At 38.6% G+C, this 18,959-nt stretch overlaps 1 protein-coding gene across 3 annotated transcripts in view; it reads right to left on the bottom strand.

Moving 5' to 3' along the window:
• Nucleotides 1-18,959, bottom strand: part of BRD10 (bromodomain containing 10) — a 117,781-nt gene that overhangs the window by 6,678 nt on the left and 92,144 nt on the right. For all 3 annotated transcript variants that reach the window (XM_055428251.2, XM_055428252.2, XM_055428253.2), the window contains 2 exons: nucleotides 6,308-6,423; nucleotides 134-324 (listed from right to left, as the gene is read on the bottom strand). In XM_055428251.2, the coding sequence (XP_055284226.2) occupies nucleotides 134-324; nucleotides 6,308-6,423 (307 nt within the window). The remainder of the gene's footprint in view (nucleotides 1-133; nucleotides 325-6,307; nucleotides 6,424-18,959) is intronic.

Here is an 18,959-nt window from a genome sequence, read left to right as displayed (position 1 = left end):
GCACACCTTCAAACATAATAGATTTCCCCAATCAATAAACCTCATTAACCAGACAATCTTCTATCTCCACAAAAGATACTAAAATTTCTCTTTGTGCTTGTAGTGTTGATTTAAAGAAAGTTTGAATGCCTACCTGAATCAAAATGATTCTTCTCCAGGATATCGAGAGGTTCCGTGATGTCTATAGACTTGCTACTGATTTCTACTTTAGGAGTTTCTCTTCCAGGATCTCCTTCTCCTTCTTCACTAGTCCACAGTTCTCTAGCAAATTTATCATGATCAGGCTGTCTTCTAAAATCATCATAGTCTTTCTTTAGGCGACTCCTGAAATAAAATATTCAGCATAAAAATACATATGTGTTAATCTCTTGAAAGCTAAAGTAACTCAACATTTCAAACTATTTATTTCAGTATCTTCAATTAAGTCACTAAGCCTGTATTTTAATCAAGTGCGTATAAGATGCAATGATGATTGTTCAAGAAGACACAACACAGGGTATAGGCATAGGAAACTTAAAGATTGTATCTGTAAAGTATTTGCACATACCATCCACTGTCATTCTACAGGCTACTGGGAGACCTATTAAATGTGAAAATGTGAAAAAGATTAACTTTTTTCTAGCTTCACTGACAGAAATAGACTTGAGATAGTCTTAAAATTGATTATAATACTGTTTAAAAGGTCACTTAAAAGCATTAATCAAAAAATTCTAAGAAACAGTATTTATTATTTTTGACTCCTACAAAGAGTAACAAACAAAAATAATCCTTTGTTTAATACTGAAAGCAATCCTATCTAAACCTTGGGTCTCACTAGAGTTTTTTTAATTAAGTATAAAAAGACTCTGATGCTGGGAGGGATTGGGGGTGGGAGGAGACGGGGACGACAGAGAATGAGATGGCTGGATGGCATCACTGACTCGATGGACATGAGTCTGAGTGAACTCTCCGGGAGTTGATGATGGACAGGGAGGCCTGGTGTGCTGTGATTCATGGGGTCGCAAAGAGTCGGACACGACTGAGCGACTGAACTGAACTGAACTGAATAGGGAAACAAATCTGGAAAGTGATCGTTTTCACATAAAAACATAGTACTTACGTTTCTATGAGACTACAAGAGATAGAAACATTTCCAAGAGACTGCATGGTATTTTAGAAATCCTTTATTATTCATTTGCTTTCAACTGAGTTTCTCTATTCTACTTTAATCTTTATTTTGTTTGTTTAAAAAAATCTGAACATACATTCTCCAATTTACTTTTGCTATAAATCCATATCTATGCATACCAGAGTTTAAATCTCACCTCTGTCACTTAACAGTTGTAAGACTTTGGACAAGTTCCTTAAACTTTCTAAGCATCAGTTTACTTGTGTGTACAAAGATACAAAGACACTTATCTCATTGCATGTGTGGCACATAAATATTTAACAAATGTTAGTTAATAATTACTCTCATTTTATTTACATTTCAATGATTGCTTAAGGGTTTTACAGAGCAAGTGAGAGCTATAAGATAACAGACTGGATTATCAAAAGGTAACTAAATTTAATTTCCTTTTAGAACTATCTAAAGGGGGGTAGTATTAAAAGTTTGTCGGATATCCAGATAGTACAGGTTGCTTGTGGTTACTATCATTCACTTGCACTTTCTAAAGGTAAGCATTGCTTCTATTTTCTTTTGCCTTTTCTGCTTTCGTATTTAAAGTCGAAATTCCTTCAAGTTCATCCTTATTAAAGATTGCCCTGGTTCTTCTTTATCCTTTTCATTTCTGTATCCATTTTAGAATTAGTTTGGCAGTTTTCACAGACACTTATTAAACTATTGGGATTTTGTCTGGGATTGCACATTATCTCTAAATCGAATTGAAGAAAATCTTTGTAATACTGAGTTTTTCAACGCTTCAACTGGTCATATCAGAGAAGGCAATGGCACCCCACTCCAGTACTCCTGCCTGGAAAATCTCATGGACAGAGGAGCCTGGTAGGCTGCAGTCCATGGGGTCGCTAAGAGTCAGACACGACTGAGCGACTTCACTTTCACTCACTGGAGAAGGAAATGCAAACCAATCCAGTGTTCTTGCCCGGAGAATCCCAGGGACGGGGGAGCCTGGTGGGCTGCCGTCTATGGGGTCGCACAGAGTCGGACACGACTGAAGTGACTTAGCAGCAGCAAAGGGAGGTAGTATAAAGGTTCTCCCTTCTCAGTCTTCTTCTCACCTTGGCTAAAGACTTTGCTCCTTATTTCACAGAAAATGGAAGAAGCAATCAGACAAGAACTTTCATATGCTCACACCCTGTCTGCAACTTAAGACCTTCATCTGTACTCATATTCTCCATCTAACCCCCTCACAGTCTCTAAGCTAACCCCTCCAACTTATGCATCCTCCCTCAACTAGTCAAGAATCTCCAAAGTACCTTCCATTGTCTCATCCATTTCTGCCTCTCTATTTGATCATTTCCACCAGTATACAAACATGTTATTTCTCCCAGAAAGAAAAACAAACAAGGACAAAAACAAAACTAAAGCACTCTCTCTTGACTCCAACTTGTCCTTCCAGGTACTGCCCTATTTTCTGCTCTACTTTTATAGAAAAACTCCAATTCCTCACCCCTCATTCTCGTCAAAAGACTAAGACTTTTACCCTCATTTTCCTCAGTTCATCATGAGCAGTTTCCTTTTTGAAACCTTTTCTTTTACCTGTTTCTAAGACATCACTATTTCTCTTGGTTATGCTCCTATCTTGCTGAATATGCCTCAGTCTCTTCTGCTGAGTCCTACCATCTCCACCACATCTAAATGCTGGAATGTCCCAGGGTTCAGTCTCTCTTAACTGTGCTCATACACTAGGTGATTTCTATTATCTCACAGCGTTAAGTATAATCTATATCCTGACAACCCCCAAATTTATACCTTTAGTCTGGCGTACTCCCTTGAATTGTGACTCATATACTAAACTGCTTATTCAGTTATCTCCAGTTAGATGGCTGAAAGGGCTATCAAACTTAACATGTTGAAATCCTAACTCCTCAATCCATCCCCTCCCCAAAATTCTTTGTTTCCTCTATCTCAACTAATGGCAATCTCATTATTCTAGCTGTTTAGATAAAAATATTGGGCACCACCTTTTTCTCATTTTTTTCTGACACCCCATATGCAAGTCTTAAGGAAATTCTACCAATCCTACTTTCAAGATATATCCAGAATTCAACCACTCTTTGCTGTTTGCATTGCTACTATTGTCATCCAAGCCACTATCATTTTTCACCTGGACTATTGCTAAGTGTAACTGATTTCCTGCCTGTATCTTTGTCCCACTCTAATCTCAACCAAGCAGGTAGAGGGAGTGCTTTAAAAATAGTCAGATCATGTAATTCCTCTGTTTAAAACCCTTCAAAGGCTTCTTGTCTCAGAGTAAAAGCCAAACTCCTTAAATTCCTATATGGTCTGGCTGTGCTGTTGTTATTAAGTTATTTCCGACTCTTTGCTACCCATGGACTGTAGCATGCCAGGCTCCTCTGTCCTCCACTATCTCCCAGAGTTTGCTCAAATTCATGTCCATTGAGTTGGTGATGTTATTTAACCATCTCATCCTCTGAAGCCCTGCTTCTGGTGAAGGTCCAACACTTTGGCCATCTGATGCAAAGAGCTGACTCATTGGAAAAGACACGATCTGGCTACCTTTCTCTCACTTTCAACTCTTACCACTTTCCTCCTCATTCACTCAGCTCTGCTTATTCTCACCCCTTTGCATTTCCTATAAATGTCAAACATGCTTTCAACCTTAGAGCTTCTGCATATTAGATATCCATATGGTTCTCTTCCCTATTAGGTCTCTTTTCAAACACCAACTCATCAAGGAAACTTTACCCAACACCCTGTAAAAGAGCAATCATTATTCCATCTAAACCAAGCATTTCTTTCTTTTTTAAAAAATATTTATTTATTTTTGGCTGTGTTGGGTCTTTGCTGCTATTCTTGGTCTTTCTCTAGTTGTGGTGAGTGGGGGCTTCTCATTGCAGTGGCTTCTCTTTGTTGAGAAGCAAGGGCTCTAGGGTGTGCAGGCTTCAGTATTTGCAACACATGGACCCTAGAGCGTGGTGGCTTCAATAGTTGTGGCCCAGGGGCTTCACTGCTCCAAAGCATGTGAAATCTTCCTGGACCAGGGATCAAACCTGTGTCCCCTGAACTGGCAGACGGATTTTTAACCATTGGACCACCAGGGAAGTCCAAAACAAGCATTTCCTTTTTTTTTCGTATAGCACACTGAACTATATTCAATATCCTGTGATAAACCATTATGAAAAAGACAAAAAAGAATACAGTATATAGATGAGTCACTTTGCTGTATAGCAGAAATCAACACAACATTGTAAATCAACTACACTTGAATAAAATACACGTAAAAATTTTAATTATAGGATAATTGCTTTACAATATTGTGCTGGCTTCTGCCTTACATAACATGAATCAGCCATAGGTGTATGTAAGTTCCTTCCCTCATGAACCTCCCTCCCACCTCATCCCACCCCTCTAGTTGTCACAGAGCACCTGATTTGAGTTCCCTGCGTCATGCAGCAAATTTCCACTGCCTATCTATTTTACATATTGTAATTTATATGCAAAATAAGTATATCTTATTCCCTTTAACCAGCTTCATTTTTCTTCACATCACTTATCATATCTGACATTTGAGTTTGTCTGAATAGACTTAACTAGTAAGGAGATTCAATCAACAACAACAACAAAATCTCTAGACATTTCTCCAAAGACACATAAATTGCCAACAGGCACTTAAAAAATGTACTCAATTTCACTATTAGGGAAGTGGAAATCCAAACTACAGTGATATACCACATTATACTCATTGCTGCTGCTGCTGCTGCTAAGTCACCTCAGTCGTGTCCGACTCTGTGTGACCCCATAGACGTCAGCCCACCAGGCTCCCCCGTCCCTGGGACTCTCCAGGCAAGAACACTGGAGTGGGTTGCCATTTCCTTCTCCAATGTGTGAAAGTGGAAAGTGAAAGTGAAGTCGCTCAGTCATGTCAGACTCGTAGCGACCGCATGGACTGCAGCCTACCAGGCTCCTCCGTCCATAGGATTTTCTAGGCAAGAGTACTTATTAGGATGGCTATTAAAAAAACAGAAAATAACAAATGCTGGTGAGGATGTGGAGAAACTGGAACTCTTGTACACTTATGATGGGAATGTAAAATTGTACAGACACTATAGAAAACAATATGATAGTTCCTCAAAAAATCAGGTTTATGATGTCTATCTTCTTTGTGAAATGTACCTTCTATCATTAAAAATATTCATCTTTGTTTCATTTAGGAAAAAATTAAAAGTGGAATTACCATAGTCCACTTCTAGGTATACATCCCTAGCATTTGAAAGCAGGGTCTTAGCTATTTGTACACCCATGTTCACAGCAGCATTATTCATAATAACTAAAACATGAAAAGCCTCCCAAATACCCATTACCGATGAATGAATAAGTAAAATATGGTATATGCATAAAATGCAATATTCAGTTCAGTTGCTCAGTTGTGTCCGATTCTTTGCAACCCCACGGACTGCAGCTTGCCAGGCCTCCCTATCCATTACCAACTCCTGGAGTTTACTTAAACTCATGTCCATTGAATCAGTGATGCCATCCAACCATCTCATCCTCTTTTGTCCCCTTCTCCTCCCGCCTTCAATCTTTCCCAGCATCAGGGTCTTTTCAAATGAGTCTTTTTTTTTTAATTCAGTCTTTAAAAGGAAGTAAACTACAACATAGATGAATCTTGAAAACATTATGCTAAGTGAAATAAAGACAATCAGGAAAAAACAAGTATTTTATATCATATGATGTACTTAAGAGAGTAGTCAAAATCATAGACACAGAAAGTACAATGGTGGTTGCTAGGGGATGTGGGAAGGAAGGTACAGAGTTTCCGTTTCAAAAGATGAAGAGTTCTGGAGATGGATGGGCTGAGAGAAACACAACATTATGAATGTTAAAAAAAAAAGTGTATTAAATATACCACTGAACCATACACTTAAAAACTAGTTAAGATGGTAAATTTTATTTGTGCATTTTACCACAATGAAAAAAACTGGGTGGGGGGAAGGAATATAAACCACACAGTAGTGGTTTTGTTTAATTAACATTACCTTGTTAGGACTTAGGAAGTGCCTTGCACACAGGCTCAAAAATATTTGAATTACAAACCAACGGGACACTACTAATTCTAGGATATCTTCCATAACCACAAAGTAAGAGTGCTAAACTAAGTAAAACAGATAATAAAGTTTGATTTACCTGTTTCTTTGAAAAGCTTTCATTAACTTTGGTTCCCATGGCAGCAATTCGTTTAAAAGACGTATCAATGTACTATGCAATTCTTTTACAGCTTGCCTCCGATGATACCATTTGCCCTAAAAACACAATTTGAAAAGTAAATCCTTTAGATTTAATCTAAAAGTCAACACCAAGACTTATTTTCTGAGTAAAAGACAAAACAAAATGCTGATACCCATCAAATAAGTACATATCTCTTCTTCAGAAGGTTGCAGAAAGGAGAAAAATATCCTATAATAAATCTTCTTCAATATACTTTAAAGATTTTCAACTATACAGGAGAAATCTAAAACACATTTAATCAAACCAGGACATAAAAAGTTTTTTAAAGCTTTTAATTGGGTCAATTATAAATTTTCAATAAATCATGAAAATGCATGTAAAGATACAAACATTCATATAATTATGTAAATTATGTGGCTCATTTCTGTAATGTTTTTGTAATTTTTCCAAAAGGCTGAGGAAAAAAAAGAGAAAAACCCAAATGGTCATCATGTCCAAAAGCAGTCCTCTTAACAAACTTCCTTAGGAAATTTTACAATTATTTTATTTAAAAATGTTTTCAGCACAGAAAAGCAAACAAGTGGTCACCATTTCCATTATTTTCATGCTATACTAAGGGATAATAATTTGACACCCCCCCATTTGCTAAGTGTTATCCTAAGTATTTCATTCATACATGGAGAGAAAGAGGCAGGGAAAGAGATAGGGAGAGAGATTGAGTGAGCATGAGGGTGTACACAAAACAGCAGTTACAAAAACCTTCCAAGGTGTGTGCATTTTTAGTCTTACTTAACAAATGATGAAACTAAGGGTCAGGGAGACTGTTTAAAAGTTCTCTGACTTAAACCCAGATCTGCCTGTTGGTGTAGTCCAAGTTCTAGAACTAACTATATCACTACCTCTTAAAAACTGTATCACATAAATTCAGTCTGACACAGGTCATAAAAACCTCTAGTAAAGATATATGTCATAGTACCCATAAAATTATTTGCATACCATAGGAACAATAAGATTATAGAAGTTATATCTTTAGGTAAGCAACTTCTCCACACCTATCAACATCACCACCACTATCACTATTATCATTTACTGTTATATAACCATGTTGGAATTTTTATTTGGTAAACAGCTTTGAGATATAATTTACATACCACACAGTCCATTCATTTAATTTCTTTTATAACAAACACATACAAGTAAATGTTATAGATCATATTTAACCTGCATAAAACTAGATTTCATCCCACAGGAACTCTGAGTCACATTTGCATACAGGCAGAACATTAAGGCAGAAAAATAACCACTCCCTAGAGTAAAGCACAGGAGAAGGCAATGGCACCCCACTCCAGTACTCTTGCCTGGAAAATCCCATGGACAGAGGAGCCTGGTAGGCTGCAGTCCATGGGGTCACTAAGAGTAGGACACAACTGAGCGACTTCACTTTCACTTTTTGCTTTCATGCATTGGAGAAGGAAATGGCAACCCACTCCAGTGTTCTTGCCTGGAGAATCCCAGGGATGGGGGAGCCTGGTGGGCTTCCGTCTATGGGGTCGCACAGAGTCGGACACAACTGAAGTGACTTGGCAGCATCAGCAGCAGAGTAAAGCATATCCTAATCTGTGCATAAAATTCCCAACTTTATTTGTGTCTTCTTAGCAGCATAACAAATTATAGTATGTGAAAAAATTTCAAGAAAAGTTAATTTTTATTTCATATACTAACCTAAACAGACATCTTGTCAAAAGCTTTCTAAAAGGACCCAACTAACAATTATATCCCAAATTATTTTTCTCAATGGAATGTTATGAGGTAGTATAAAGCACTTATTCTAACCCATGAAAGTGAAACTATTAAACTATGAACAATAAAACTTAACAAAAAAATACTTTTAACCTATGGAAAGCTATCTGAGGAAGATGAAAAGGCAGATGAAGTCACCCTAAATCCTTTTTGGAATGAGGTTAAGATTTTGTTTCAATAAAAAATAGAAAATAGGTAGATGGAGAAGACTTTCCCCTTTAACAAGGCGTATTAACAACATTCCTTTTTCTACATCTCAACTTCTATTTGGTTCAAAAATGAAATGGTGAGTGTGGAAATATACTTTTCCTAAGCTGAAGAGGGAAAGTCGCTCAGTCATGTCCAACTCTTTGCAACCCTATGGACTATACAGTCCATGGAATTATACAGGCCAGAATACTGGGAAGGGTAGCTGTTCCCTTCTCCAGGGGATCTTCCCAAACCAGGGATTGAACCCAGGTCTTCTGCATTGCAGGTAGATTCTTAACCAGCTGAGCCACCAGGAAGATGATGCTGTTAAAGTGCTGCACTCAATATGCCAGCAAATTTGGAAATCTCAGCAGTGGCCACAGGACTGGAAAAGGTCAGTTTTCATTCCAATCCCAAAGAAAGGCAATGTCAAAGAATGTTCAAACTACTGCACAATTGCACTCATCTCACATGCTAGTAAAGTCATGCTCAAAATTCTCCAAGCCAGGCTTCAACACTACATGAACTGTGAACTTCCAGATGTTCAAGCTAGATTTAGAAAAGGCAGAGGAACCAGAGATCAAATTGCCAACAACCGTTGAATCATAGAAAAAGCAAGAGAGCTCCAGAAAAACATCAACTTCTGCTTTAATAACTACGCCAAAGCCTTTGACTGTGTGGATCACAGCAAACTGTGGAAAATTCTTCAAGAGATGGGAATACCAGACAACCTAACCTGCCTCCTGAGAAATCCGTATACAGGTCAAGAAGCACGAGTTAGAATCGGACATGGAACAACAGACTGGTTCCAAATTGGGAAAGGAGTACCTCAAGGCTATATATTTCACCCTGCTTATTTAACTTAAATTCAGAGTACATGATACAAAATGCCGGGCTGGATGAAGCACAAGCTGGAATCAAGATTGCTGGGAGAAATATCAATAACCTCAGATACACAGAAAACACTCACCCTTATGGCAGAAAGCAAAGAGGAACTAAAGAGCCTCTTGATGAAAATGAAAGATGAGAATGAAAAAGTTGGCTTAAAACTCAACGTTTAGAAAACTAAGATCACGGCATTTGGTCCCATTACCTCATGGCAAATAGATGGGGAAACAGTGAGAGACTTTATTTTTTTGGGCTCCAAAATCACTGCAGATGGTGACTGCAGCCATGGAACTCATGTACACCCAGGGCGGATTCATGTCAATGTATGGCAAAACCAACCAATATAATATTGTAAAATAATTAGCCTCCAATAAAAATAATAAAATAAATAAATAAAAGATGCTTGTTCCTTGGAAGAAAAGCTATGACCAACGTAGATAGCATATTAAAAAGCAGAGACATCCCTTTGCCAACAAAGGTCTGTCTAGTCAAAGCCATGGTTTTTCCAGTAGTCCCGTATGGATGTGAGAGTTGGTGTGAAAGTTGGACCATAAAGAAAGCTAAGTGCTGAAGAACAACTGTGGTGTTGGAGAGGACTCTTGAGAGGCCCTTGGACTACAAGGAAACCAAATCAGTTATTCCTAAAGGAAATCAGTCCTTAATATTCATTGGAAGGACTGATGCTGAAGCTGAAAATCCAATACTTTGGCCACCTGATTCGAAGAACTGACTCACTGGAAAAGGCCCCGATGCTGGGAAAGACTGAAGGCAGGAGGAGAACGGGACAGCAGAGGAGGAGATGGTTGGATGGCATCACCAACTTGATGGACATGAGTTTGAGAAAGCTCCCCGAGTTGTGATGGACACAGAGGCCTGTTGTCCTCAAGTCCATGGGGTCACAAAGAGTTGGACATGATTGAGCAACTGAACTAAACTGAACTGAAGCTAAGGAGAGCAGAAGGAGGAAAGATATAAGGAATAAAGCTGGGGAGAATATGGTCTTCTTGGTATAATTAAGTGGAAAAGCATTAAAAGACTAGGGGGTGCCAGCATGCTGAATTCCTTATTGTGCATGCAAGCTAAGTTGCTTCAGTTGTGTCATATTCTTTGTGACCCTATGAACTGTATAGCCCACCAGGCTTCTCTGTCCATGAGATACTCTAGGCAAGAATACTGGAGTGGACAGCCATGCCTTCCCCCAGTTATTAACTGGGAGTTAATCTGAAGAAGAATGACAGATTTGAGTTAACCTAGGCAGTATGGTTGCTGTATAAATTAGCATAGTGGTGGAGGAGTAGGGAATACAGAACTAACAGAATTGCAGGACGTTTAGGACTAGGTAGTTGAGGCACGTGAAGTGGAGACTGTGTAACTGGATACTATTACAAGACATTTATCAGCTCTGTTTGTGTCTTGACTAAATAACCGTATTAATTTTTATAGGAAAGAATTTGAAACATATTAGGAAGACTTTACCTTTTGATTTTTTGGTTACTAAATTTTAATTAATCTAATGCCCAGAAAATATATGACTGAACTAACAGCACAGAGGGAAGGGGTCATATAAATTCATCAGATAACAGAGTCCTAACTTTCGTATAACTGTTTCACCCACTGACCTGTTTGTAAATGTCTAAGGCCTTTTAACTTTATATATGTTTTTTTGCCTCTTCCCTTTCTTTATTCGACATATTTGCAACTTGGGGTATGGGGTAGTGAAGGTGTGGCTCCTAATTTATATTTGAAAATGCCTGTTTAATCACTCTGTATTTCAAAAAAAGTTTATTATTTTCATAACACAAATTACAGAAAGTAAAGGTTGATAAAATGACTAGAAGAAGATACACATAATGACCTTAACAAAAGGGCATCCCTATACCTGCCATGGGGTAAGTGTGTTATCGATCAAAAGGTGGGACATGTTTAAAAAAAAATTCAGATTCACTGCTCTGGGACTTTTGAGGCAGTAATGTATTTTAATCATTGACAGTAAAAGAGAAACTCACACTGCTTGTTTATTATCTTCTTTGGTCAATATAACCCAAATGGATTTAAAATAGTATGTTTTTTTCTACCCAGTGCTGATCTCAAGAGTATCACAGTATACAATGAAACTAGAGAAGTTATGAATTTTAAAATAAAATTAGCCAAATGGTAATAATCTGACTTAACTTAGATCTAATAAAAAATAAAAATATATTTAAAATCAAACAAGTATTTCCTGAACTTTCAATCAGATTAACTGAAATCAATAGCAACTGATCAGCAATAGCTTTTCTGACTGACCAACTTTATATACACAGATAAAGGAAAAACTATCATGCTTCTAGGATGAAATTTTTAAAGCTAAAAGGGAACTTAGCAGACATAATTTTACAGATGGAAAATGTCTAAGGTAAACAGAGAAGTACTTGTAGGTGGGAGAAGACTTTAGAACTTTAGATTTTCTGAATGCTAAAATCCACTTTCCTTCCACTGCGCAAAGCCACTTCTCCTGGCTTACATACAGACAGTCCCTAAAGAAGAGACTGTATTGGGTAATTCCTATATTTACATATCTCTGTGATGCAAATATGAAAATCTCAAAATTTTACTTTAATTAAAATAGTACTTAAAACTATGGTGATCTAAAGTTTAAAAGTGAATTAAAAAACAAGGAAAACAGCAAGCTCCCCATCTCCAAATACATAAGAGAGAATATAGATACAATGAAAATCAGAAAGGCTCTTAAAATCTTCATCTGCACTGATCAATACAGAATAAAAGATAAAGATGGTAGGTAGACAAAAATTTAGAAACGAGCTAACACCTATCCTACTCAAGCTCTTCCAGAAAATTGCAGAGGAAGGTAAACATCCAAACTCATTCTATGAGGCCACCATCACCCTAACACCAAAACCAGACAAAGATGCCACGAAAAAAGACAACTACAGGCCAGTATCACTGATGAACATAAATGCAAACACCCTTAACAAAATTCTAGCAAACAGAATCCAACAACATATTAAAAAGATCAACATCATGACCCAGTGGGCTTTATCCCAGGGATGCAGGGTTCTTCAATATTCACAAGTTAATCAATGTGATACATCACATTAACCAACTGAAAGATAAAAAAACATATGATTATCTCAATAGATACAGAGAAAGCCTTTGACAAAATTCAACATCCATTTATGATAAAAACCCTCCAGAAAGTAGGCAGAGAAGGAACATACCTCAACATAATAAAAGCCATATATGATAAACCCACCACAAACATTATCCTCAATGGTGAAAAATTGAAATCATTTCCCCTAAAGTCAGGAACAAGACAAGAATGCCCACTCTCACTGCTACTATTCAACATAGTTTTGGAAGTTATGGCAAGCCACTCCAGTACTCTTGCCTAGAAAATCCCATGGATGGAGGAGCCTGGTAGGCTGCAGTCCGTGGGGTCGCTAAGGGTCGGACACGACTGAGCGACTTCACTTTCACACATTGGAGAAGGAAATGGCAACCCACTCCAGTGTTCTTGCCTGGAGAATCCCAGGGACGGGGGAACCTGATGGGCTTCCGTCTATGGGGTCACACAGAGTCGGACACGACTGAAGTGACTTAGCAGCAGCAGCAGCCACAGCAGTCAGAGAAGAAAAAGAAATAAAAGGAATTCAAATTGGAAGAGAAGAAGCAAAACTCTCACTGTATGCACATGACATGATCCTCTACACAGAAAACCCTAAAGACTCCACCAGAAAATTACTAGAGCTAATCAATGAATATAGTAAAGTTGCAGGATATAAAATTAACACACAGAAATCCATTGCATTCCTATACACTAACAATGAGAAAACAGAAAGAAATTAAAGAAACAATTCCATTCACCATGGAAACGAAAAGAATAAAATACTTAGGAATAAATCTACCTAAAGAAACAAAACTTATATATAGAAAACTATAAAACACTGATGAAAGAAATAAAAGATGACACAGATGGAGAAATATACCATGTTCATGGATTGGAAGAATCAACATAGTGAATATGAGTATACTACCCAAAGTAATCTATAAATTCAATGCAATCCCTATCAAGCTACCAATGGTATTTTTCAGAGAACTAGAACAAATAATTTTACAATTTGTACGGAAATACAAAAAACCTCGAATAGCCAAAGCAATCTTGAGAAAGAAAAATGGAACTAGAGAAATCAACCTGCTTGACTTCAGGCAATACTACAAAGCTACAGTCATCAAGACAGTATGGTACTGGGACAAAGACAGAAACATAGATCAATGGAACAAAATAAAAAGCCCAGAGATAAATCCACACACCCATAGACACCTATCTTTGACAAAGGAGGAAAGAATAAACAATGAAGAAAAGACACCCTAACAATTGGTGCTGGGAAAACTGGTCAACCACTCGAAAAAGAATGAAACTAGAACACTTTCTAGAACTAACACCCCCAAAAGATGTCCTTTTCATTATAGGGGACTGGAATGCAAAAGTAGGAAGTCAAAAAACACCTGGAGTAACAGGCAAATTTGACCTTGGAGTACAGAATGCAGCAGGGCAAAGGCTAATAAGAGTTCTGCCAAGAGAACGCACTGGTCATAGCAAACACCCCCTTCCAACAACACAAGAGAAGACTCTACACATGGACATCACCGGATGGTCAACACCAAAATCAGACTGATTATATTCTTTGCAGGTCAGTCTTCATTCCAATCCCAAAGAAAGGCAATGCCAAAGAATGCTCAAACTACCGCACAATTGAACTCATCTCACACGCTAGTGAAGTCATGCTCAAAATTCTCCAAGCCAGGCTTCAGCAATATGTGAACCATGAACTTCCAGATGTTCAAGCAGAAAAGGCAGAGGAACCAGAAATCAAATTGCCAACATCTGCTGGATCATAGAGAAAGCAAGAGAGTTCCAGAAAAACATCTATTTCTGCTTCATTGACTATGCCAAAGCCTTTGACTGTGTGGATCACAATAAACTGTGGAAAATTCTGAAAGAGATGGGAATACCAAACCACCTGACCTGCCTCTTGAGAAACCTGTATGCAGGTCAGGAAGCAACAGTTAGAATCGGACATGGAACAACAGACTGGTTCCAAATAGGAAAAGGAGTACGTCAAGGTTGTATACTGTCACTCTGCGTCTTTAACTTATATGCAGAGTACATCATGAGGAACGCTGGGCTGGAAGAAGCACAAGCTGGAATCAAGATTGCTGGGAGAAATATCAATAACCTCAGATATGCAGATGACATCACCCTTATGGCAGAAAGTGAAGAGGAACTAAAAAGCCTCTTGATCAAAGTGAAAGAGGAGAGTGAAAAGGCTGGCTTGAAGCTCAACATTCAGAAAGCAAAGATCATGGCTTCTGCTCCCATCACTTCACGGGAAATAGATGGGAAACAGTGGAAACAGTCTCAGACTTTATTTTTTTGGGCTCCAAAATCACTGCAGATGCTGATTGCAGCCATGAAATTAAAAGATACCTACTCCTTGGAAGGAAAGTTATGACCAACCTAGACAGTATATTAACAAGCAGAGACATTACTTTGCCAACAAAGGTCCATCTAGTCAAGGCTATGGTTTTTCCAGTGGTCATGTATGGATGTGAGAGTTGGACTGTGAAGAAAGCTGAGCACCGAAGAATTGATGCTTTTGAAATGTGGTGTTGGCGAAGACTCTCGAGAGTCCCTTGTACTGCAAGGAGATCCAACCAGTCCATTCTCAAGGAGATCAGTCCTGGGTGTTCATTGGAAGGACTGATGCTAAAGCTGAAACTCCAATACTTTGGCCACCTCATGCGACAAGCTGGCTCACTGGAAAAGACTCTGATGCTGGGAGGGATTGGGGGCAGGAGGAGAAGGGGATGACAGAGAATGAGATGGCTGGATGGCATCACCGACTCAATGGACATGAGTTTGAGTGAACTCCGGGAGTTGGTGATGGACAGGGAGGCCTGGTGCGCTGTGATTCATGGGGTCGCAAAGAGTCGGACATGACTGAATGGGTGAATTGAACTGAACTGAACTGAAAGATGGAGAAGCTCTATAGAGTCAGCAAAATCAAGACCAGGAGCTGACTGTGGTGCAGATCATTAACTCCTTATTGCCAAATTCAGACTGAAATTAAAGAAAGTGGAGAAAACCACTAGACCATTCAGGTATGACCTAAATCAAATCCCTTATGACTATACAGTAGAAGTGAGAAACAGATTTAAGGGACTTGATCTGATAGAGTGCTTGATGAACTATGGACAAAGGTTTGTGACATTGTACAGGAGACAGGGATCAAGACCATCCCCAAGAAAAAGAAATGCAAAAAGGCAAAATGGCTGTCTGAGGAGCCCTTACAAAGAGCTGTGAAAAGAAGGGAAGGGAAAAGCAAAGGAGAAAAGGAAACATATATCCATCTGAATGCAGAGTTCCAAAGAATAGAAAGGAGAGATAAGAAAGCCTTCCTCAGTGATCAATGCAAAGAAGTAGAGGAAAACAACAGAATGGAAAAGACTAGAGATCTCTTCAAGAAAATTAGAGATAAAAGGGAACATTTCATGCAACGATGGGCTCAATAAAGGACAGAAATTGTAGGGAATTAACAGAAGCAGAAGATATTAAGAAGAGGTGGCAAGAATACACAAAAGAACTGTACAAAAAAGATCTTCATGACCCAGATAATCACGATGGTGTGACCACTCACCTAGAACCAGACATCCTGAAATGTAAAGTCAAGTGAGCCTTAGGAAGCATCACTATGAACTAAGCTAGTGGAGGTGATGGAATTCCAGTTGAGCTATTTCAAATCCTAAAAGATGATGCTATGAAAGTTCTGCACTGAATATGCCAGCAAATTTGGAAAACTCAGCAGTGGCCACAGGACTGGAAAAGGTCAGTCTTCATTCCAATCCCAAAGAAAGGCAATGCCAAAGAATGCTCAAACTACCACACAATTGCACTCATCTCACACGCTAAAGTCATGCTCAAAATTCTCCAAGCCAGGCTTCAACAATACGTGAACCGTGAACTTCCAGATGTTCAAGCTGGTTTTAGAAAAGGCAGAGGAACCAGAGATCAAATTGCCAACATCTGCTAGATCATCGAAAAATCAAGAGAGTTCCAGAAAAACATCTATTTCTGCTTTACTGACTAAGCCAAAGCCTTTGACTGTGTGGATCATCAGAAACTGTGGAAAATTCTGAAAGATGCTAATACCAGACCACCTGAACTCCCTCTTGAGAAACCTGTATGCAGGTCAGGAAGCAACAGTTAGAATCGGACATGGAACAACAGACTGGTTCCAAATAGGAAAAGGAGTACGTCAAGGTTGTATATTGTCACCCTGCTTATTTAATTTCTATCCAGAGTACATCATGAGGAACGCTGGGCTGGAAGAAGCACAAGCTGGAATCAAGATTGCCGGGAGAAATATCAATAACCTCAGATATGCAGATGACACCACCCTTATGGCAGAAAGTGAAGAGGAACTAAAAAGCCTCTTGATCAAAGTGAAAGAGGAGAGTGAAAAAGTTGGCTTAAAGCTCAACATTCAGAAAACTAAGACCATGGCATCCGGTCCCATCGCTTCATGGCAAATAGATGGGGAAACAGTGGAAACAGTGAGAGACTTCATTTTTCTGGGCCCCAAAATCACTGCAGATGGTGACTGCAGCCAGGAAATTAAAAGACACTTACTCCTTGGAAGGAAAGTTATGACCAACCTAGACAGCATATTAAAAAGCAAAGAGATTACTTTGTCAACAAAGGTCCGTCTAGTTAAGACTATGGTTTTCCCAGTGGTCAAGTATGGATGTGAGAGTTGGACTATAAAGAAAGCTGAGTGCCGAAGAATTGATATTTTTGAACTGTGATGTTGGAGGAGACTCTTAAGATTGCCTTGAGCTGCGAAGAGATCCAACCAGTCCATATTAAAGGAGCTCAGTCCTGGGTGTCCATTGGTAGGACGGATGTTGAAGCTGAAACTCCAAACTTTGGCCACCTGATGCAAAGAGCTGACTCATTTGAAAAGACCCTGATGCTGGGAAAGATTGATGGTGGGAGGAGAAGGGGACAAAAGAGGATGAGATGATTGGATGGCATCACCGACTCAATAGACATGAGTTTGAGTGAACTCCAGGAGTTGGTAATGGATAGGGAGGCCTGGCAAGCTGCAGTCCATGGGGTTGCAAAGAGTCAGACACAACTGAGCAAATGACCTGTACTGAACTTAGAGCACTTTCTAACAGCATACACAAAAATAAATTCAAAATGGATTAAAGATCTAAATGTAAGAGCAGAAACTATAAAACTCCTAGAGGAAAACATAGGCAAAACACTGACGTAAATCAAAACAGGATCCTCTATCACCCACCTCTCAGAGTAATGGAAATAAAAGCAAAAATAAACAAATGGGACATAATTAAACTTAAAAGCTTTTGCACGAAAGAAACTATAAGCAAGGTGAAAAGAGAGCCTCAGAATGGGAGAAAATAACAGCAAATGAAGCAACTGACAAAGAATAAATCTGAAAAATATATAAGCAACTCCTGCAGCTCAATTCCAGAAAAATTAGCGACGCAATCAAAAAATGGGCCAAGGAGCTAAAAAGACATTTCTCCAAAGACATACAGATGTCTAACAAACACATGAAAAGATGCTCAACATCACTCATAATCAGAGAAATGCAAATCAAAACCACAATAAGGTATTATCTCATGCAGGTCAGAATGGCTACTATCAAAAAGTCTACAAACAATAAATGTTGTAGAGGGTTCAGAGAAAAAGGAACCCTCTTATACTGTTGGTGGGAATGCAAACTAGTACAGCCACTATGGAGAACAGTGTGGAGATTCCTTAAAAAAAATTGGAAACAGAACTGCCATACGACCCAGCAATCGCACTCCTGGGTATACATACCAAGGAAACCAGAACTGAAAGAGACACATGTACCCCAGTGTTCATCGCAGCACTGTTTACAATAACCAGGACATGGAAGCAACCTAGATGTCCATCAGCAGACGAATGGATAAGAAAGTTGTGGTACATATACACAATGTAATATTACTCAGCTATTAAAAAGAATGCAATTGAATCAGTTATAATGAGGTGGATGAAACTGGAGCCTATTATACAGAGCGAAGTAAGTCAGAAAGAAAAACACCAATATGGTATATTAACGCATATATATGGAATTTAGAAAGATGTTAACGATGACCCTATATGTGAGACAGCAAAAGAGACACAGATGTAAAGAACAGACTTTTGGACTCCGTAGGAGAAAGCGCGGGTGGGATGATTTGAGAGAATAGCATTGAAACATGTATATTATCATACATGAAACAGATCGCCAGTCCAGGTTCGATACATGAGACAGGGTGCTCAGGTCTGGTGCACTGGGATGACTCAGAGGGATGGGATGGGGAGGGACGTGGGAGAGAGGTTCGGGATGGGGAACACATGTACACCCATGGCTGATTCATGTGAATGTATGGCAGAAACCACCACAATACTGTAAAGTAATTAGCCTCCAATTAAAAAAAAAAACAGAAAAAAAAAGATGGTAGGTAGAAAGATTAAGGAGTAAATGGTTATTTGTGGAACAGTGTTATAACTATTTCTATAATAAAAAATACATTTAATAAGCTTTACATATATAAATTTAGTCCTGCCTTTTCTTTATAAACAGGTATGTCAATATGGGAATAAATGAACTATTTCTAATAATTAGAATTCTATTTT

The sequence above is a fragment of the Moschus berezovskii genome, chromosome 7, assembly GCF_049115385.1.
Source record: "Moschus berezovskii isolate FMDL1 chromosome 7, NW_MosBer_1.0, whole genome shotgun sequence".
In the NCBI taxonomy this organism is placed as follows: Eukaryota; Metazoa; Chordata; class Mammalia; order Artiodactyla; family Moschidae; genus Moschus; species Moschus berezovskii.
The sequence above is the reverse complement of the archived record's forward strand: the minus strand, read 5'-3'. Positions and strand labels throughout refer to the sequence as shown.